Raw genomic sequence first — 23,032 nt, forward strand, 5'->3', positions numbered from 1 at the left:
GCACAGGCAGTGATAGTGTCTGGCAAAGATCTCGTATTTATGCTAAAACAGGGAAGAGTAACATGGAAATGACTGTTAGCTCTGTGAACCCGATTTTTAAGTCAACACGTCTTGCTTGGCTGGTATGACTGGGAGAGGGTGGTTTTTGTCCCAGCCCACAGGAAAGAAGTTCTTGAGTTAAAGATAATTAGAGTCACTGACTAGGGGGGTGAAAGGTTAGGATGACTTGAGTAACAGGAATTCAAATAGTATTCAAAGGAACAGCCTAAAAATTCATAATGGCTCCTGGATGGCCAAAGGCCAAGAGAGAAAGATGCGCTAAGTTTTCAGTTAACATGCTCACCAGAATTCTGAGGCAGTTAATCTAGTTGGCTAAATAATTCTCAAGAGAAGTAAAAATGTGACTGAAATGAAAACAACCTCATCGATGCCTGTGATACGTGATTTGTGAACTCTGAAATAGGGTTTTATTTAAAATAACAAAATGGGGGGGGTGGCGCTAGGCAATGCCAGTCACGTTGTTAAGGCAGAGGCTGTGAACTGTTTGAAGAGAATTCTGAACGCATTTGGCTCCTTATTTGGGGGCAAGGGGCAAAGGCGGGTTATTTATGTGTCTGAGGCCTCTGTGGGATATGAAATGGGCCGCATTTTCGGTATAATTTTTACAGTTGGGACACTCCAAAAGCAGGACAATCTGACAGTTATGGTTACTGAAAATATTAGATGCTCACCAATAATATATGACCTCAGCATTTTTCTGCTTTCTGGATATAACCACTTAATAACAGGACTTGGGAAAACTGCACTGTGTGAATCAAACACAAAAAAGCACGAGCATGCCTTTTATAGAAGGCAAATCTTGGGCAGTGCGTTATAATCAGTTCCTCTGGCAAAAGACAACATTGCTTGCATTACCACAGCACTGAGATATGAGAGCTTATTATGCCCTGAAGACCAGACTGGGTAAACCAAGTCAGATGATCTAAGCAGGGCTGCTCCTCAGACCATGAAGCAGAGGTACCCAGCCAAGATTCCTGGTGACTTAGTGCTTAGATGGTGTCAAATGAACGCTCATCAAACAGAGGTTTGCTTTTCTGCTTTCACTTAATTCCATCAGTGGCAGGCCTCCCGGCTATTTTCTTTCAAGAGACGAATACAGGGAGATTAAATGGCGTGAGGTAAAGCTTCCCAAAGGCTAACCGGGCTGTCAATCCCGGAGTATCCTCTTTCACCGCTAAACTCCTTCACTGTGGGGATACTGGCTTCGCACCCTCCATGCTAACAAGGTAAGGGGAGACTCTTGCATCTAAACTTTGCACCTGAGCACCCAGGGAGAAGTGAGAGCTGGAAGGACCAGGCACCCTTGTTCAACCATGAAAAATGAGACAAGAAAACCGGTCTCCTCATCCCAGGGTGGAGAGTGGAAAGAAAGTCTTCAGTTCCTAATTCCCCAGGGCTGAGTAACCGGCCCGGAGGTTCCTTTTCCCACAAGAAAGATTGTGGTCTGTACGCTGTAGAGGACTCCGAGGTTCCCACGAGGCCACTTATTCACATCCTTATCTTCTTGAACTCACACAGCAAGTCCACTTTGTCCTCTTGCCACATTGCCTCTGCTCTTCCGAGCATATTTGCTTACCCCGTGCGGGTCATCCTTGCAAGCTGGAACTGTCGAGTGATTATACTTTCAAATGTGAATTTGCTTAAGGGTGGATTTAATTTAATAGCTGAGAACTCAGTACAAAACAAATATACTTACAAATGACATTAGCAAGGAATTAATCATTAACACTCTTGATTGGTGTTCCAAGATCAACCCGCTACGTTGGCTGCCAAGATCACGGAGTTCTCACCGACTGGCTCCCTCGTCTTAAAGTCAACCTCTAGCCCATCCCATATGCTGAAGAGGACTCCCTTTTAACCAGCTCTCAGAGGAAGGTCCCATTTTCCATATGTACTCCTACTGATGGCACTTGGATCTTTACAATCTCTTCCCTGAGAGATTACCACTTTCTTCTAGCAGGCCTCATTGCCATAGCCCACAGGACATCTTGCCAAAGGCCTCCAGTGGCCGTGAGTCAGGTCAAAGTCTCCTGAGTGTCCAAGAAGACTGTCACCTGACTGTTCCTCTGCCCTATTCTTGCTCCTCAGCCCGTGGCCAGCAGGCTACCACCATCCAAACCCTCCTACTCCTGGGTCTTTGCTTGGCTGTTACGCTCTAGGGAGACTCCTGGGAGCCCCAGGACAGCCTTCTGGGTCCTTTCACCAGTCAACTTTTGATCTTGACACCATTTTCTGTGGTTTAATCTGTACTTGGCTACACTGTTACAGTGGCCTATTCTTGAATACCAACCACTTCCCAGGACAAGGCACCGTGTCTTCAATAAGTACTTGAAACTTAAAATTTATCATAAAATGTCCAGAATACTGCTGTAGCAAAAAAAAAAAAAAAAGGGGGGGGGGCATATTAAATAAACTGAGATTCTTGGTGAAAGGGTATATGCTTTCTGAAAAGAGCTGAATTGGAAGAGGTTGTGGTAACTTGCTACCTGTATAGACTTAGGATGCTTTGTAGCAACTCGCTGTGTGCATGCCATGCTATGCAGCTTTCTGACTCTCCCATATTGCTGGGCTGGAAGTGACTGGCACCCCAGAGACAAACTCTTAGGGTGTTACTACTGTCAGGCACTGAAACTGACATATTTACTCATTTGCTTCTCTCTCTATCCCTTCTCACACTGCAAAAATATCTGTGTTCTCGGCAGATCCCAGAAAGCCTGGAGCAGACAGCTGCTATGACCAGAAAAGTTGCTGCAGGCAAGACAGCAAAGAGCAAAGGAAACTTGGGAGAGTCCACATAAGACAAAGGAAGGGAACTTGAGCCACGAGAGGACCTTTGAAAGCTGCAGATGTTTCCTTATGAAGCCTGTGTGTCCTTGCAACCTCCAGAGAAGGCGCTGGCCCCCCGACATAGATATATGTGAATGTTATCTAGCTAGAAAATGCTGTGGAAAAACACCCAGTGTATTCTCCAAATCAAAGATAAAGTGTCAATGTGGCTTTCCTTAAAGTGGAATGAATGAAGTTCACATGAGTGAAGAATAAAGAAAGAAAAGTAACAGAATCATTTCCCAGAATGCATTTTTCACCCCCAGTTTTATCCATCCTCTCCAGCTCCAATACCACACATTGCAAAGTGAACAAATGGTTCAAAATAAGCTCTTAGATGCTTTTTGACTGCTCTGTGGCTTATTCATATTTTATCAAAAATCTGTTTTTTTAAAATAGTCAACTAGAACTAAATAAGTCTTGGAAGTTAAACATAGAAAACCAAACATAAGCCATCTCACATATCCATAGAGATCAAAAGGCATTAGGCAGCATCAAAGAAGACTTTTGTCTTCAGGTGGTGTGCTGTTAAGGTACTGTCCTGTTATCCTTGCCGAGAATACAGTTTTTTTTTTTTTTTTTTACCCTTGTCAGGATCTCTGTCAGAATCATAATTCTAAACTGATGAATAAAATGCTATTGTCATATTAAAACACTTGATTGTGTGCGACCTCAAGAACCCCAGCTTTCTATTTCTGAGAAGATAACAGATTTAATGAAATATTTTTAAAGTGGAGCTGGCAGAGAGACTATTGGTACAGAGCACGGTCAAGAGGCAATTCAGCTGGCAGACGCAGAGAGAGCACAATTTACCATGTAGGCTGCAGCAATGGGCATTAAATAATCATCTCTGAATAAACTCCACAAATCAATATGGCCCTGTCGCTCTAAACTAAGAACGGTATTGCCTAAAGGAAATCTCTAAGGTCAACCAGCAATTAACTGAAAGGGTTTGATTGAAAATGCTATTGACTGCTTTCCTATCACACAGCTTCCTGGTTATTATACTTCATGGGCTAAGTAGGTGCCAAGACATTAAACTGTCAATAATCTATTAATACTGGACAGCCTCGCTCACTCTCTGTGAATCTGTAGGCAAATACATTCAAACCAAACACCTTGTTAGAACCAATGCAAATTCCTCAACCCTGACATGGAAACTGTGTCTTCATTATCCCATTTTAAATGCCTCGAAGTGTCACTCAGCGTAGAAGAAATATGTAGGTAGAGATGATGGTTCACACGAGTTAAACTAACATTTGTTTTCTAAGAGATTGCTGAAGGAGTGGAGAGCGTCTCCTGGACCCTGCCTTTCTTTCTAAGTCATATTTAACAGTTCCTAAATGGAGCATAATAAACACTTTACAAAGAGAAATGAGAAAGTTCTTCAAAAGGGCCCTGACAGCCTGTGTCTCTCAGCAGCTGGAAAGCAGTTATATATGGGGGGTTGGAGGGGCTTTTAATGAATTTAATAGAGAAAAGCACTTTAATTAAATGCTGTCAAAGTGGATTGTATTAATGACTGTACACAGAGGAATTTAAAGGCAGCCAAGTTTATTTAGCAAATAGAAACTGGGCTTTCGAAGCCTGCAAGTATTTATGTTTCTGCAGTTGGAACACATCTAGAGGATGACGGTGTCAACTGAAAGCATTGACTTATTAGATATGATTTTATTTATTGTATATTATTAAAGTTTCAAGGGCCTCAGGGGAGTCAGTTTCATTTTCAAAATGAGGCACTGTATCTGATCAGAATGGGTTAAGGACAGAGTATTGCCCCCACATTTCTCCCTGCTCCCTAGAACTTCTCTGCAGGCAACAGTTAGAGGAGCAGGCGGGAGGGAGGCCTGCCTCCTTTTCAGGCTGTTCGGCCAAAATTCATATCACTGAATAGCAGTGGCAAAGAAACCAATGGTAGTGTTTCTCCTCTGGCCATTTCCCCTATTTTTATTTTATTTTCTAAACTTTTCAATGAGTTGCCCCAAAACACAACTCATTCTATTACACACAGAAACAAGCTGAAAAATGACCACAGCTTTCAGAAATCTGCATGAAAATTTGGTTGCCGAGGCCCATTTAATGAAAACCATGAGGGAAACCCCGTTCTACAAAGGTAGCAGATGTCTGACTTGGGGCAATGGGGCAGAGGAGCGCTTCCTCGGTGTCTTCTGTTGGGGGAGCCTGATCATAGAACAGAACTATTATTGGTGATATTATTTTAAAAACAAACAAAGAAAACACGAGCCTTAATGCATGAAAGCTGTAAAAGACTGAAAGGCTGGTCTGGCTGGAAAATCCTGTGTGTGTGTCAAAATGATTTTCTTTACCGTTTGTAAAATTGTAATTATCCATGATAAGCTGTTATCCACGATACAACAAGGGTGAAAGATTTCAAGGAAACCCATTGGAAGCCAGGGATTCGCCATTTGGTCTTCCATCTCTGACACCACCATGTCTGAGATCACAAACCACTCTGTGATTTACCACATCCTTCTTGCAGTTATATATACAGCCTTGCAGGCTGTCTTTAGATTTTTAATTCAAAACATAAGAAAGGGGGAGAACAGGGGGGGGGATGTGAGGATGAGAAAGAAAAGAAGCAAACCCCTAAACCCAGCACCTACTTCCTTTTGAGAACAGAGAACAGAATAATAATCACAAATGCAGACTTTCAACTTTCTAAATAAATAATCTGATTTTTAATCCTCCCTGCACCCAAGCTATTTATTAATATCAGATGTCTGGTCTGTGTCTTTGTAGCTCTGAAACGTAGAAGTGACTGTGCTTTTCCATCTGTGCCAAGATGTTTCAGCCTGGGCTTTGAAATGCTGCAAGTGCAGATGAATATGACATGGGATAGGAACTGACTGCAGATGCATTCTATATTTGAGGAACAGCGACACGGAGCAGTGAGGACGTTGCTTGTTCATGTGGTGCAGTGCACTGCTCCAACGAACGTGGGCAAGTACAGAGAGACGGCTAACATCCAGGCTACCTACCACTAGCCCACTGCTGGCTTCGTTCTGGGAAGGCAGAATACATTGGCTATCTTCTTGCAAATAACGTGACAAAAAATGCCTGTCCTGGTTAATCAGTACATCTAATACGAAGATGTACCAAGAACTGTCAACTGCTAGGACAAGATGGGGCATTTGTTTCAGATTACGTTTCACAAGGCAAAGAATCAGAGAGTCTGCTTGGTTTTTCATTACAGAGGGAAGAACTGTGTTAACAGTGTATAGCCTCTCTCTCACTGGAAGGTTTGTATATCAAGTATTCAAATGTAGATTTCTTTCCAACACGAACCTTTGAATTATACCTACATAGAAACTCTCAGTATGGGCACAGCACAATCCCTCCTACTTTCTGTTGCTATATTTTAAGTGTAATGTTAACAAGAACTGTCCCACCTCTCCTCCCTACCACCACTACTACCACCATCAAAAAAAAAAAAAAAAAAAAAAAAAAAAAAAAAAAGAAAAGCTCAGGAAAACTTTACAGCCAGCTGTGGTGGTGCACACCTATAATTCCAGCACATGAAAGGTAGGGGCAGGAAGATACAGAATACAAGGGCAACCTCAGCTACACAGTGAGTTTTTAAGGCCAGCCTATGCTCCATGCAGCCCTACCTCAAAAAATGGAGGGTTGGGGGGCGGTACTCATTTTGATATAGATACTGTGTATTTACAGCCCACGTTCTCTTTCATGTCCTAGTCACTCAGTTCACAGCAGGAATGAAAAGACTCTTCCACAGCCACACGAGCTTGTCTTCAAGAGTTTCTATCACTGATCTGAGCCATTTATTCGGGTTTGCATTGGTGAGTGTTTAAAGATTGGCTCTCTGGAATTAATAGTCCCAATGGTCTCGTTGGCAAATACTTAATGTTAAGGCCACCATGGTGGGTTTTATGCTCTCAAAAGTGTACCAATAGCCACCTCCCCCCAAATTCCTGAAACTGTAACAGGCTGGTATAGACTTACTACAGGGCACCATGACTCTGCTGTGGAAAGTGACACTACACCCCTGCTTTGATGGGCCACACGTTGCTTCCCAGCCTCTGGAATCCCTTTGTTTGGCCTGAATTAGCTGTCATTTTTTTTTTTTTAATGCCAACATGATAGGATGACTCCCACGCAAAGGACAATCCTCCAGAAGATTATGTATCAAAAGGTGTCGAGTTTGCAGTGAGTTTGATCACAAAACAACATGTGAGGAAATTGAACTTGTGGCCTTGGGACTGTTAGCCTAGGCAGTTTGCTTGATCCTACCATTTCTAGGGTCAAGCAAAGTAATAACAAAATAAATGGATGTCAGAACTTCAGCAGTTTTCCTTTAATTGGAAGTATGCTTTTCTGTCACTACAAGAGGAACTTCCAAGCTTCCACTTAATAAAAATCAGCAGTAGTTTTCGGCTACGTTAGATTTCCACACTAAGCAGAAACAGCTGAAGAGAGACCACTATAGGTAGGCTTGGCTCAGAGTTTCAGACTCAGTGGCCACCTTCTCCTGCCAGAGTTTAGGTCTCAGTCCCAAGCAAAGTGCCTGGGTCACAGTCTAGCATAAGCAGTTCAGAGGCGTTACGTTCTTGCTGACGTTCTTTTTCCTTATGCTCTGGATTCTTCCCAGAAGCAATAGGCTTTTGCTTTGTTTCTGGCTTGCTTTTGACACTCATTGAAATGAAATAGATGGAGCAAAGCAAAGAATGAGTGTATCAAATAAAGAGTCTCCGAAATCACCTACCTCATGTTGTAGCAATTTACAAATGTGGTAGTTGACTATTGTCTTTTTTCTCTCATTGGGCCAAATGTTCATTGACACAAAGGCTAATAAGATTCCTTGGTTCCTGAAATCATGCATAAAGTCCCAGGTGGCAACAAGCATGCAGAAAATAGTAAATATTTGGGAAATGCTATGCCTTGGATGAGTGAACTCCAAAGGCCCATGTGTTAAAGGCTCCGTCCCCAGGGTGATGCTTAATAGGCGGCAGTGGAAAACCGAAGGAGATGGAGCCTCCTGTGAGGTCCTTACGTCACCGGAGGTATGTACTCCAAAGCCGCGGTGGGCAACCCTGTCTGCTCTCCTTTCTGCTTCCTGGCTTATGAAGTAAGCACTGATTTCCGCTCCCCCCCCCCCCCCCGGCCCAATCCCACCCCCCCCCCCCCACACACACACACTTTGATGCACTAGCAGGCCAGCCTAAGTGATGGGGCCACATCTTAGCTGGGAACGTTTAGAACGATAAGCCAAAATAACTGTTTTAAAATATGTTTCTTGCCTGAAGACCAGTTAATATTTTCCTTTAAGTCTATGGGGACCAACACAGAGCTAGCTACCTTGGATGCCTGTTTAATTTTGGACCAGAGCTAGCCAAGCTCAGTCACTGCACAGCCTCACAGCTCCACAGTCTCGAAACAGCCAAATTCCTACTGGTTATCAAGAAGTTGCTGCATCTTTTCAATTTTTAAGAGTGAAAGCATTAAAGAAGAAGAAGGAGGAGGAGGAGGAGGAAAAGCTGCTGCTGCTGCTAACCAGGTTTTCTGCATCCACAACGTCACTTAATTCTTCCCCACAGAAGTAATTTACTTGGAGAAAAGAAGATTTACCATGGTCTTTAAAGGACTTTAAAATGTGGAAAGGTCAGGAGAAACCAAATTGTTGAGTCTTGATCTGTCTCAAAACAACTGTATAACAAGCAGATCATAGAGCTCCGGTCACGCTCAGATCTTCTGTTGGAAAACCAAACACTGACACCATCCTCAACTCAATTCTGGACTCCCTTGAGTAGAAATTATTTTCTTCATCCTTAATTAAGATTAATAAGAATACTACTTCAGAGACTGGAGAGATGGCTTAGCAGCTAGAAGGCCTTGCTGTTCCTGCAGAGCACCTGAGGTCAGTTCCCAGCATCCACATGGTATCTTACAACTGTCTATACCTCCAGTTCCATGGATCCAAAGTCTTCTCCTGGCCTCTGATGGCACATGGCATGTGTGTCACACACACGCGCACACACACACACACACACACACACACACATACACACACAGGTGCAGGTAACACACTCATATACATAAAATACTTTTAAAAAGATTGCTACTCAGAGTTTATCAACATTTCTCAGGTACTTCCAGGAAAACACCATCTCATTTAAGCTACACTGCATGCCAGGATCAGAGTGATTGTCACTTTTCCCAAAGATACATCAGCAGCTGATACAACCTCAGAACTTTCAGTGTTGGCCCTGGACTTCAAACTTGAGTGCTGGGGAATTTTCCTCTTTACTCATACTCTCACTGTGATGCAGCAGAGCCGTGGCTCCAGGAAGCCCCTTGACAATTTATCTCTCTTTAAAAACGGAGGTGGGAGGAACATCCTGGCCCTTTCATTTTGGGTGTGTTTGGAGATAATTCAATATTTAGATTTATGGACCGGGTTTGCTGACTCCATCAGGTTCCTAGGATGTGCTCCCTAAACTCTCAGAAAGGCAGTTGGGTTTAACCTTCCAGCCTGTCTCTATGTCACCTCAGTTGTAATTATCTCCAGGATTTGTGGCCTTGTTTGAGTAATGAGGCCTAACCCAAAATACATGACACTATCACCTTGTGCTATTTGACAGGGGCAGTCAGTGGGAACCGCCCACATGGGAAAGGCCTTCTCCTGAGACTGCCCTGTGTTTCTTCTGTGAAGAGGAAATCTTCACAACAACAATCGTCCTTGAGGGAAAAGCACTCTGGTTGAAATGGTAAATGGGGTTCCCATTGTGTGTAACAGCTCAATTAGAGGGGCTTGCTCACACCACGAACTGCCAAAGGGCCACAGCTTTGCTCAAGGCATGCCCCGTGAGCTGGTGGGGAGCTTGGCTGGTGCTCTGACAACGAATTTGCCCTGCTGCGGTGTCACATAATGAGGTTGGGGAAGTCACTCTGGGTGGTAAGAATGAACACATAGACACAGAAAAAAGTGTCTGTGTGGTCAGGGATAAATTAAGGGCGGAGCGGACATGCTTACTTATCCATCTGTTTTTCATCAAAACTATTTTTAAAAACACCACTTGATTACTAATCAGCACATATGATTTTTGTAGAGCTATGTAAATCACTTTGGACTCCAGAATTGACTCAGAACTTCTGCTTGCTTCACACCTCCAAACTGCCTTTGTGTGTGTGTGTATGTGTGTGTGTGTGTGTGTGTGTGTGTGTGTGTATGCGCTCGCACACATGCATGCATGCATGCATGTGTGTGTGCGCGCGCGCGCACATGCATGCATGCATGCATGCGCTCACACAATCTTGTGCATATTACAGTAATATCCTTCCTGAGAAGCTCAGTATATTTTTGAGTTGCTACTAGATCCATTCTGAAAATGAGAGAAAGCGGGGGCAGGGGGTGGGGGAAGACCTAGAGCAAAGAGATACCACCACCCTATGTTGGAACAAACCAATAAACAGGACCTGTGCATATCATGAGACTAAGTCTTGGGCTCAGGTAAAGGAAAAAAGATGAAAATAGAGGTCTGTTTGAAAAGCATCTTGTGCAAAGGGAAACCCTTCAGTATCTGTGAAATCCTGTCTTGATCACTTTTACACACAGAGAGCCTAGCGCCTGCTGTACAGAAGGGGATCCAATATTTGTTAATGAGGAAATCAAATGCAACAATGCAAATGACTGGTCTTTGGAATCTCACAATAACTTGCACTTTGGGAGCACTTATTGGCCATTTTCATCATCTTTTTCAAAGGTTGCGTTCTGATAGACATCTCGGGACGCAGAAGGCAATGTGCTTTTCTTTTCTCAGGGGAGAGGTTGGGAGGAGGCCCAGGAAGAGAGCAATGACTAGTCAGTATCTACAAGGGCCCTCATCTCAGGCTGGGTTCATCATTGCTGCCCTCATGGGAGGGAGGGGAAGAAGGACGCCTCAGTGCACTTCCTGCCTCATCTCCATTGCACACGTTCTCACTGCTGTGTCATTTACATTTGATCGATTTGTCCCACCTCAAAATTTATAAGCCACTTCCCTCTCTGCTGTCAGTTTGAAAACAGAAAAATAAAATCATCTTCCATTATCAAAAAGAAGCAAGGAAGGGCAGAAGGCCAGGTGGGCAACCCTTAATTGACCTTAACAGAGTCCATAGAAATCCTTAAAAGAGAAGACAAGTACTTCTTATTACCACTTAGGCTCTGTTTTTTAGATGTATTTTAGTTTATGATGTGTATGACTGTTTTCATGTGCAGTGTGCGCTCCAATTCTTAAAACAAGGAGTCCAAGGAGATGTTGAGCCCACTCTAAAGAAAACAAGCAGCAGACCCAGACACAAATAAAGATAGAAATTCACATTAAATTCTGTCAGTATCTATTGCATGCTGAGCACAAGGAAATACACAGAAAATGCCAGGAATGTGCAGTAAAAGCGGGCAGGGGTGGGGCACACAACACGTGAATATCCAGAACTTGCAGTCTCCCTCAATCACTGGTCTTCCAGTACTTATTCATAGGACCTTATAGCAAACACAAACAAACAAAAAGCAAAATAACCAAAACAACAAACCAAAAGCAAACAAACAAAAAACCCCAGGCAATATGAATCTCCTTCAATATGATTTTACTAAACTTGTTCAACACACTTGCAAAACATCTATCCTGGGAAAAAAAAAAAAAGAGTTCCAACAGCCACGCTCACCTAAGTGCAACTCTGATTTTCTGGCTACAGGGTGGGCACTAGTCCACAAGCCTGATGCTTTTGTTTTTCCCATTAGTCTTGTTGTTGATCTGAGACTTTGCCCAGGAAGGCTCTTCCAGATGTATTCTAATACGCTGCCTTTCGAATCAAGCATCTGTGGCATTGGCTGGCCATTCATGCCAAGAAAATCTGCCTCCATGAGGATAAAGTGGACAGGTCAATTTCCTTCTGAGACTCCTCTAAAGCAGCCAATAGGGAATGAATAAACTAAGCTGGCCTGAGAGAGGCCTGGGGAAACACCTTGCCATAAAGCTGGGGACAAAGGCAGGCCCGGGTTCTGAAGAGGACAAATTAGAATTCAGAGAAACTCTTAATAGTACACAGAGGCTACAAAAACAGAGAAAGACAGACTATGAAGGGCAAACTGGGTGACAATTTGGAAGAAATGCTATTAAAGGAATGAAGCCGGCACAGGGAGAGGTTATGTTAAGATGAGGTAAATCCATGAACGGCACCTGCTGACATTCCTCTGCCCTCTACACAGCTAACCACACCCAGATTCCTACACCTGCGTTTCCACAAAGTTCTTCACTGTTTGTTTCTACGTTTCCAAGCGTAGCCAACACAGATTTATATATCCCATAAGAAGATAAAAGACTTTAATGAACCTTTACATTTCACCGAAGCAAGCAGGCCTCCGTTCTCCAATGTGTACTAAAACCCAAGTCTATAGCAGCTGTTGACTACAGACATGAAGAACTGTGCCACTTCACCACGGGGGAACTTTTCTAGTATAGTTAGGGCTGAAAAGACAGAATAAAAACACCAGCCTCCTACAACCGGAAGAACTAGGAGCAAAAGAACACTGAATTTCTCTATATTCCTGTGTAACACACTTTAAAAATTAGACATGGGGTGCTGAGTGCTTGCTGTTGAAATGGGCAAGTTCATGAAACCCAGGAAAGTGGTGCTGCTCCTGGCTGGATGCTATTCTGGACGCGAGGCCGTCATCTGAGGTGATGGCACCTGAGACTGCCCTGACAGCCATGCCCTGGTGGCTGGAATTGACCGCTATCCCCAAAAAGTGACAGCTGCCATGGGCAAGTATTCACAAGGTACTCTGTGGATATCCTCTTGGACAAGACTGTTGTCAACAAGGGCGTCTTTAGAGATGCAGCCCCGAAACACAAGGCTGGATGGAAGGCCAAGGTCAAGTTTGAGGAAGGATACAAGACAGAGAAGAACAAATGGTTGTTTCAGAAGCTTTACTTTTAGGTCTATTTTTGTTTCCATCATTAATTTTGTTTTAATTAGACATATTGAAAGCCTAACTGGTAACACAGAAATCAAGAATCCTCCTCGTAAGGACCAGCTTCTTAGTATCCACCTGCCCCTCTGTATTAAATAGGGCAGAACTCGCTGCCATAGCTCCTCAGTACCACAGTGAGGACTGAAAACTGGAACTACATTCAAACAGCAGGTTTTACATAGGAGCTTGGAATGAATCCAAGATGGAAAAAAAGATCATAGTAACCTGGTTAGAGAATTTGCAAACATCCTTAATTAATTAATTGGCTTATCTATTTATTTTCCCAGAAGCTGTTCTTTTGGAATCAAATTCATAAATCCAGATAGAGCATCTATCCAACTAGAGTGGGAAAGCAGGGTATCTTGCTCAGTGCTGACAGACACTTAAACCCCAGCAACAGAAGTCACATTCCACGCTGCCTCAAACGCAGCTGTGGACGAGGGGAAAGTTTACTGACCTCGGGTCTTTGACATCACATCAGTAAGTTACACATTACACTGTATGGTATGGCCTGTAAAAAGAAAAGCTCACAAATCTAAACCTATTCACCTGAATAATTAAAAATCAAACACATACAGAAAAACTCTGTATAATACAGGGTAGCTGACAGTAGGTGTCCAAGAAGAAGAGAAAACAAGAAAAGAAAAAAAAAAAGAAAGAAAGAAAAGAAAGAAAGAATGCTGTTTTGTAACATACAAATAAAAGTTAGACTTCGAAAGCAGACATGTAAATTCAAGTTCTCACTTGGAGCAACTTACTCAATTTTCTTAAACTTCAATTTCTCATCTTCCTAAGTAGATAAAGACCAACTGCTCTTTTGTTTTGTTTTGTTTTGCTTTACAATGAGTAAAGATAATAAAAGTTTGGAAAACCTGGCTTTCAAAATTACTAATGGCTGCCAGAGAAGATGGAGGAAAGAGAAGGTAAAGAGAAGGAAGAGGGGAAAGAGGGGGTGTGGAAAATGGGAGGGGGAGAAAGAGGAGGAGGAAGAAGGGGGGAAAGAAGATGAGGAGGAGGAAGGGGGAGTGTTAGGAGGGGCCAGAAGCATCACTAGTATTAACACTGGATGTCAAGTGGGAAGATGCGGAGTCAGCCTGGAGACACAGCATTCTGCTTCGCAGGTGGGGCACTCACTGATGGTGAGCGTAGACCAGAAATTGCAATTCTGGCGCTATTAGCTACTAACATGTTGTCCAAGTCTGGTTAAGGGGATGGTCTAACATATTGTTGGGTATTCGGCAGCATTTACTTAGACACTGGTAGCATCCTCAAATCGAAACAATCAAAACTGTTTCCAGACACTACCAAACATCCCATGGGGGATAACATTGCACTGGTTTCAAACCACTGGTGGCTCCCAGCAGCAGGAAGAAGGCTCTGGCTTAGAAGATGCTAAGAATTCCCTCAGCCTCTGTCCAGATGAGCAAAGGCACGATGTGGTGTATGGTCATCAGCCCCAGGTCTCACATTCTTACTCAATGTGCAGCAGAGAATCAAAATACAAGCCCTTGTCAGGAAACCGTATAGCAGCTAGCTCCAAATTCCTGACCTTAGAAAATGACCCACAGAAACACTGCAGTGGAAATACCATAAAACAGTAACGCACACACTCCACCAAACACAAGGCAATTTGGTGCATGCTCCCCAGTCAAGCCTGCTCGGGGACCAGGCATCGAATGAGTAATGTCCTTTCTTTATATAAAGTATTCAAAGGGGAGTGTGGTCAGAGGCAAGCACCGATGCCAAAAAACACCCGTGTTTTCGTTCAGCTGGTGATCCTGGCTTCAGGCAAGGCTCAGTAGCTACTCTGATTTTTCCTATTGTAAAGTGTAGCTGATACTAACGATTACCTGAATATGGCTGGTTGAGGATTTTCATTTGCTCTAGGGCAGTGGTTCTTAAGCTATGGGTCGCAACCCCTTTGTGTGTGGAGGTGTCAAATGACCCTTTAACAGGGGTTGCCTAAGGCCATTGGAACACACAGATATTTACATCACTATCCATAACAGTAGCAAAATTACAGTTATGAAAGTAGCAACAAAAATAATTTTATTATTGGGGATCACCACACCACAACCTGAGGAGCTGTATTAAAGGGTCGCTACATAAGGAAGGCTGAGAACCTCTGCTCTGCTGCATCAGGTCACAATGACCATGTGGGAGAAAGCGCTTTAACCACAAGAAAAGGTTTTGTCCCTACCCTGCTGGAGTGAAAAATAGAATTTCTTTCTTTCTTTTCTTTTCTTTTCTTTATTTTTATTTTTTTTTTTATTTTTTTTTTTGTTGTTGTTGTTGTTGTTGTTCACAGGATATTTTAGTTTGGCTTCTTTTGCCTTGTCACGTGCTCTACCCTCTGACTTATAATTATAGTTTATGTGTATGACTGCCAGGTGTTTGAGTATGGAAGTCTGTGTACTATGTATAGGCCTGGTGCCCATGGAGGTCGGAAGACAGCATCAATCCCAGGCCCCTCTGGAACTGGTGTCATGACCACTATGAGCCACTACATGGATCCTGGGAGTTGAACCTGGCTTCTCTGTGACAGCAAGGGCTCTTATTTGATGCACCATCCCTCCAGCTGCTTGTGCTCACATCCCATAATCTCTCTGTGCTATCTGTGCTTGAACCAGAAGCAGGAAGTAGATTGGAATTTCTCAGTGCTTCTCCCCATTAGCAACTCACCACTGAGGCTTTTTATATTATTTTTTCCTAAAACATCTCCACTCTTCATACAATTTTAATGCTTATATTTTTATAATATGCTTATATTTTTATATGATGCATTGCTACCCACACTATCGTGAATCTAGGCCTCTTATTCTCCCCAGGGTCCATGCTCAGTTCCCTAGGGACAATATCCTTCTTCCTATGGACACAGGGTGTATGTGGCTTTAGAAAGTATGTTTGGAGGTAGAGCCAGTTTCTACTCAACTGGTTGATCTGGCTAAAGAGACTTAGGAAGTGTTCCTAAAGAGACTTGGACTACCCACAAGAAACCTAATAAAGCTGGGTAACTCAACATATTTCCTGGGGAAATATGAATTCCACGGAGGAGGCATATCATTCTTCCATCATCACCATGCCTGGGACTGACAACGTGGCCCTAAGCTCAGTATAGTCTCAGCTGGTGCCATCAAAGATACGCTCCTCAGCCAACAAGCCAAAGCTTAAGTCAAGATGATCAGAACATATTGTGTCACCTTTCCAAATAACTAACAAAAATAAGTGGCAAGTAGAAAAAAAAAATGAAAGCTATAATTAAGGACACCATGGCTTTGATGCAGCAGCTTCAGATGTCAAAACATGACCACCAGGGTCAGGTGACCAAACAGTGGTAGAGACAAAATGAATCAGAGTTTACATCAATAAAGTGGAGTGGATGTGTGTATAAATGCACAGGGTGTGGCTGACATGGACAGAATGACATGATGGTGTGTGGGTCCCTATGGAAACGGTGCAGCATCACCCACATGGAACTTGAGCTTGGTGGACCACATTGACTCTCTGGGATTTATATAGACTCTTCCAAGATTTAAAGTTTTAAAACCTGTATAATCCCAAAAGAAGTACATTTCCAATGTCCATAAGACTGTGGTGCACTTTTAAACTCTGGCTGCAAACAATTGGTGAGAAATGATGGGCTGTGATCTGAAGGACCTCTCACAGAAAACGCCAGATGAAGATGGAGGCAGAGAGTCCCTTCTTTGATCCAGTGTATCTACAGCACCCAGGCCAACAGACCAATCTAGTAAGTCGCTATACCCAAAGATCATTGCCTCTGAGCCTTATTATTTAAGAAGAAGTGGAGAATAGTAAACCCAATTACCTAAGGAAGTTAAATGGTACTCGTCCATGACCACCAGAAGGAGACCCCTCTGTGTTCTTGTCTATACAAGAAGGTCCCTATCTATCACCAGTTTGATTCATCCTTAATGATTTAGTGATGGCACATTTCAGACAAAAAGCAGCATTGCTAAACCAATAGCAAGCTGATAGATGAGATGTAAGATCCCCAAAACATGGACACAGACCTATCTTTTAAAAAGTGTGGGTGGTAAAAGGACCCAAGTTAAATCCCAACTCTTAGGTCCAGTGTCCTGGCTATAGACATGGTCGTAGCACCTTGGTATATTTCAAGATAGTCTTCTGCCATGCATGGAGGCTGTGCTGGCTGCATTCTCCAGGCTTGAGGGTATTGTCAGCTGTTTCCATGATTTTCTTCCTGGTTTTTATATTATGGTTGTAATTAATAATTGATCCAGAGCTTTCTATTTTTCTGGCATTATAAATTCATCAAAGCAGGGTCACTCACTGGGAGGCTCAGGATTTACTGTAGTGGGAGGACCAAGACCAATACATAGGGCGAATTCAGTGTGGAGGAAACCACCTTGTTTGTAAATTCCTTAGCTAAGAGCTGTGTGATAGGAACAAACTTCCAGAAAGTATGTGACGTTGTCTTAGTAGTAGCAGAAGTCAATATAAATTGGCAAATCATGCTGAAAGTGGCCAAGGGTGATTTTGCTTCTCTATTACCTATGGTCAACATGCTCCAGCTCTGACATATGAAACACAAGAGAACAACTGGAGAGCATTTTAATCCAGCAACATAGCTATTTCGGCTGGAATACAGACAAGATGTTAGCACACACTATTAATCACAAACAAAGAAGGTAAAGTGAATTTGTAGAGGGAAGCACCCATATCTTCAAACTGACATCCACCCCTCCTCAGATCTAGCCAATGGACAAGACATTCTCCACAGTTGTGTGGAGAGTGAGGACTGACTCTGACATGAACTCTGGTGCCCCATATTTGACCACCTCCCCTTGGTGGGGAGGCCTAGAGGCAGTCAGAGAAAGGATAAGCAGGCTACCAAGATGGGACTTGATAGCCTATGACCATATAGTGGGGGAGGAGGTCCCCATCGGTCATAGACCTAGGGGAGGGGAATAGGGTGAAAGCGGGAGGAAGGGAGGAACAGGAGGATGCAAGTGATGGGATAACAATTGAGATGTAATCTGAATAAATTAATAAAAGTTTTTAAAAATTAAAAAAAAAAACTGACATCCAGTTGAGTGGCAGACAAAGTAAGGAATCAGGGAAAGAATTGACAGAATAGGATATGCCCAACTTTCAGAGTAGGGGACAGAGAAAGAGAGAGAGGGGACGCAGTGTTACTGGGACAGTAGTACAGAGACAGATGCAGAGGAAGAAGACTAGACACAGGTGAAGACAGATAAGCCAGAGGATGAGAAGAAGCCAGAAGAGTAGAACAGATTGATGCCAAAGTTAGTTGAGGCCGAGCAGAGCGATTCACCCAGAAGCTGAGAAGGCAGTTTGAACCAGTCATCTTGAAGAGTAATTCTGAGCCAGAACTAGGTTAGCCAGTTGAGTTGACCCAGCCAGCCAGAATTCAGAAAGAGCTAGAAAGGGTGAGGTTATTCAGCAGGAAGTCTCAGAAGCTCAAAGCATTCTAGGCTTAGATTAGATTGTACGGAGACTAGAAGTTTACAGGATTAGGCCCCTTCACTTCTGGCTGCTCCTGAGGCACAAAAGGGTGGAGCAAAGGGAGAAGAGACAGACAGCTGGGGAGGGGGATATTTCTTCACATCCGTCACCATCTCTTCTATTACATCTGTGTCATAAATTGTACCTCACCACCATGCACTCTTGCTTCAGCTCTTCCTCATAGAAGCTGAGACAGAGACAGGTCCTAAAAGATCCCCTCTGTAGCAGTCAAGATTTCTGTTGCTGGGCTGCAGGGACAAGCCAACTTATGTGCAAAACTCTACCAATACCCTGCTTGATACTTCTTGAAAGTAACTGATTTTAGATTCAGAAGGAGACCAGTAAAGCCAGTTACTTCTGAAAGAAGTATATGATTCAATGAGATTGGAAAGCTAAGCCTACAAAGCCTGCTACCCAAATAAGGAAGACTTGTGAAAGTGGACACTGCGGCACAAGCTCATCTTCAAATTCTGTGGCTTTCTCGTGATTTCTCTCTGGGGTTCAGTTGAAGTTAAAGGTATTCCTTGGGTGAGGAGGATATTTATTTGCTTTTCACTCATCAGATATTCCCTGAAGAGTTTTGGATCAAAATTTACTTCAGTTTTTTTGTTTGTTTGTTTTTAGAAAACAAACTGGTGGGTCAGGGACTCAGAGGATCAAGGCATTGATGGCAAGCCCAATGACTGGATTCCACCAGGACGGAAATGTAAGTCAAGTGGAAGGCAGGAGCTGATTTCTGCAAGTTTTCCTTTGATCTCCTTGTGCTATGGTGTGTGTGTGTGTGTGTATGTGTGTATGTATGTGCGTGTGCATGCAAGGGTGGGGGGCACACACTGGAGAATGCATATACAGAAACAAATAAAAGTTAAAAACAAATAAATGAATGTCTGATGGACACTATATTGAATTATCTGAGTGATCTGGGCTCACAACCGCACAGCACCTGCTGTTGGGTGAGCCTTTGCCATTGGCATTGGATTTCCTGGTCATTTTCCTTTGGGTGTAAGCACACACACTGTACCTTCTGTGACCTCAGGGACAGGGTACCAGTCTTGCTCTCATGGGAGGTGTTGCTCTCCCTGACCATGGGCAGCTTCTGCCAGCACAAAGCCTTTCTAAGGCTGGGGAGACACTGACCTGCACAGGCTCGGGTGGGAGCTGGACCACATGCTGCATGCGCTCGCTGTGGTGATGTCTCGATTCTTCCTCATAGATCACGTCCCTCTCGTGTTGGGGAAGATTCAGGAAGCGGCGGATGGTGCAGAGATTCTCCCAAAGGGTGCGGTTTTCTGGGCTGGGGTTCTCCTTCCAGCGAAGCAGCTCACAAAGCCAGCCCTGGAGAGGAGGTGATCATGTGAGTCAGGTCTTCAGGGTGTAGAGCAGCTATGGTGGGCCTAGACTCCAAGTCCACTAGCATCTTCCAAACCATGTTTTCATGTCAGAATTATTCCCACCAACTGTAGTAGCTACTAAATGGTACAACTCTTAAATCTAAACAGTGACCATGGGACAGTTATGCCAATGTTTGAGTCTTCACTCTTTTGTTTTTATTCTTTGCTTATTACTATTATTATTATTATTATTATTATAGATAAGCCCAGGCCAGCCTCAAATTCACTGTGTAGCCAAGGATAACCTTTAACTCTTATCCTTTTGCCTACAACTCTGAAGTACTGGTATTACAGGCTTGTGGTACAACGCTTGTTTATGGGATGGAGGTGCTGGATGCTCAAACTCAGGACTTCCTGCATGTGAGACAAGCACGCCAACAACTTGACTACATCTCTAGCCCCAATAATCTTTATTTCTGTTAAAATTTCTTAGCACCGTCCTACAGAACACACTCTCAAGTAGGTTCTTAATAACAATCTTCTAGATATACAAATGAGATTAGAGTTACCGTTTCTCCAAAGAAGGAATTTTTAGTTTCAGCCATAACTTTTTACAAATTACCCAACTGGTTAGTGTTCTATTCTAAGAGGAGAGGAAAGACAAATACGCATGTATTATGAAATGGCAAATGAAAAAAAAAAAAAAAAAGGAAAAATAATGTCTTGGGCCCTGAAATCTCTAGGGAGGAAATAGGCTTCTGATCATTAGTAATCCTGCAAATAGAAACCACAGCCTTGGCTAGAATCAAAAACAAAGGTCTGTTTGCTTTCTCTATGAGTGCCTTGGGCTCAGGCCCCCATTGCTGTCCCTCCACAGCCACACCTGCAGGAAGGTAGGCAGTGGCTCAGGCCGCACCTGCAAATGCCTGCTCCCAACTCTACCATCCGGATGTTCTCTCTCTCTAGCAACTGCACGAGAACGAAAATGCAATGCAAATGATGGCTTATATGAAAATAATCCAGAGGCTGTCAACATCGCTCGCTGACTCATGTCAAAATATTTTACCCAGCAGCTCTCTAACCCATCATTTCCGAGCTACGTCGCTAATTTTAAAGAACAAGAACTGTCCCGCATTAGATCTCTTGTGAAAGGGTAGAATTTTCTTTTCTTCTTCTTAAAAGGTGCATAAACGCAGCTGACTTTGTGAGAAACAAATCCCAAACCTCAATATATTCTCTACCGTCACTTGTGAGCCAACGAAGGCTCCTGACGCGCATCGTAAAAAACCCCATATAATATCATAGGCTGTTGTTTGTCTAACTCTCCACTGTGTCTTCTGCCTTTAACCCCCCCCCCCCCAAAAAAAGGCAAGATTTGATTATCTCCGCTGCATCAGCCAAGACAGCAACACCAGCTGTTCGCATTGTGCAGCTTCCTCCTCGCGGCCTCCATGTTAATAACCTGATCATTCCATTTTCCCCTTCAACTGCCGGCTGCAGCGCTGAGAGGAGACAAAAACCGGGGCCCATGTGCAGCAGCTGTAGGCACTGAACTGTGAAGCCACTGGGGATTTATAAACTAATCTGTAACACAACACTGCCTTGTTTTTACAAGTGAGAGGCCACGTTTGCACAGACCTGATCTTTCCTTGCAATAAATCGGGAGCTTGGGAGAGCTAGAGAGTTAGGAAGGATGGAAACAAGGCATCTTATCATTTGCTTGGAAAGGCTTTTCCAAGTATTTCTACAGTTCCGCGCCCCCCCAACTCAACTCAGGAGACAGGTAATGGTTAATTTTCAAGTGCCATGCACATAAAGAATGAAGATAAATTCTTATCACTACCAGAAAATAAATTATATTTTAATAAAAATCTCCTGGTCCCAAAGTGTTTTCTCGGGGGTTTCTTTATACAAAGGAAGGAATTCTTGAGATGGAAAATAAACCATCTGTGGAAAAATTAAGCTCCCATTTCTGTGTCTTTTCACAGATCTAAATAAGTCTCTAGTGAACTCTTTCAAATGTTTCAAACAGGTATGTTTAACATCTCCCTGGGGAGGTGATAGCATAGAGACCAATTGCTGAATGGAAAATAAAAACAAAAACCTACATCTGTTAAAAGACGAAGTTCTGAGATAGCCAGACCTTAAGGAAGACAGCACCTGCTGTTCTGCTTGAAGGAGGAATTGCATTGTGGGAAGCCGCAGCTTGAAAGGGGACAGGTGACAGCTGAGTGGTATCTCCACTTACGACACGCGGAGTGTCTTGCACAACATTCCCTGCCATGTTTGATTTATATGCGCTGTTACATCCTGCACCCATTACAATCACTTAGAACAACACTGTAGGCTCGTTACGGACTGGGCGCTGGTTGCCATCCGTCTTCAAGAAGTGTAGTGCTCAATTTGCCCACTGACATGCAAGGTCTTGACCTTGAAGCTATTAGGGAGCGGATTAGACACAAGTGTGATTATGTGTGCAGACATAAGCAAACCAAATTAATTTCTGACATAAGGAAGTAGCCAACAAGGCCCTGTTCTTACGGCAGCAGAGAACTTCCTCAAATCCCCGATGGGCTGAGCTAATGGCATGTTTAAGGGAACCCAGTTTGGGAAGATGAAGCACATTCCTGGTACTTAGAGGGTTATTAATCTAGTTTCCCCACAAAGTGTTTGCTTGGCTGATCCGATTAAGGGATGGAGCCTTCAGCAGAGCACCCCCACCACAGCAGGCCCCAAGAAATCTGTGATACTTCACAGCCTTGGCCATATTGCACCATGTGTGCCCAGCCGCTTCAATAATTAGCTTATGAATGTATCAGCTGGTTCTGTGGTTTTTATAAATAATAACTAACCCACAGAGCAGAAAGCTTGGGGAGAGCCCCGCACTAGCACAGAGTGGCAAGGAGCTCCTAACTCTAATTTGCTCTACAAAATGCTGATGTTCCCACCAGCAGGACTCCTGCGATGCCATTTATAAATATTTATTTCTTATCTGAAACGGCAATGCTTTTTTTTGGGGGGGGGGCAGCTTTCTTCTCTGCAGCCAGGAGTTGCTGTCTCCTCCCTCTGACTCCCTTGCTCACTCTGCACCTTTGCGTGCTCCCCTTCCTCTTCACCTCCCATCCCACCCGTCATCTTTTTGTTCACACCATCCCTCCAGGAGGCCATGTGGACACTGATCTCTGCTTTCTCATGTTGGCTTGGCTGGTGGCTAACAGCTGTGTAGGGAAGTGCCATGCTTTTGCGTGGACACATACCTGTGTAACTGTGAGTGAGCCCATCACAGAAGAACTAAAGGGTCCCTATGTTGGGAATTTTT

The 23,032-nt window shown here is 43.5% G+C and overlaps 1 protein-coding gene across 5 annotated transcripts in view; it reads right to left on the bottom strand.

Annotated features, from left to right (window-relative positions):
* The window catches only part of Satb2 (SATB homeobox 2), a 182,395-nt gene that overhangs the window by 14,874 nt on the left and 144,489 nt on the right, over positions 1–23,032 (bottom strand). For all 5 annotated transcript variants that reach the window (XM_051153837.1, XM_051153836.1, XM_051153835.1 and 2 more), the window contains one exon: positions 19,520–19,717. In XM_051153837.1, coding sequence (XP_051009794.1) covers positions 19,520–19,717 — 198 coding nt within the window. The remainder of the gene's footprint in view (positions 1–19,519; positions 19,718–23,032) is intronic.

The sequence above is a fragment of the Acomys russatus genome, chromosome 12, assembly GCF_903995435.1.
Source record: "Acomys russatus chromosome 12, mAcoRus1.1, whole genome shotgun sequence".
Lineage (NCBI taxonomy): Eukaryota > Metazoa > Chordata > Mammalia > Rodentia > Muridae > Acomys > Acomys russatus.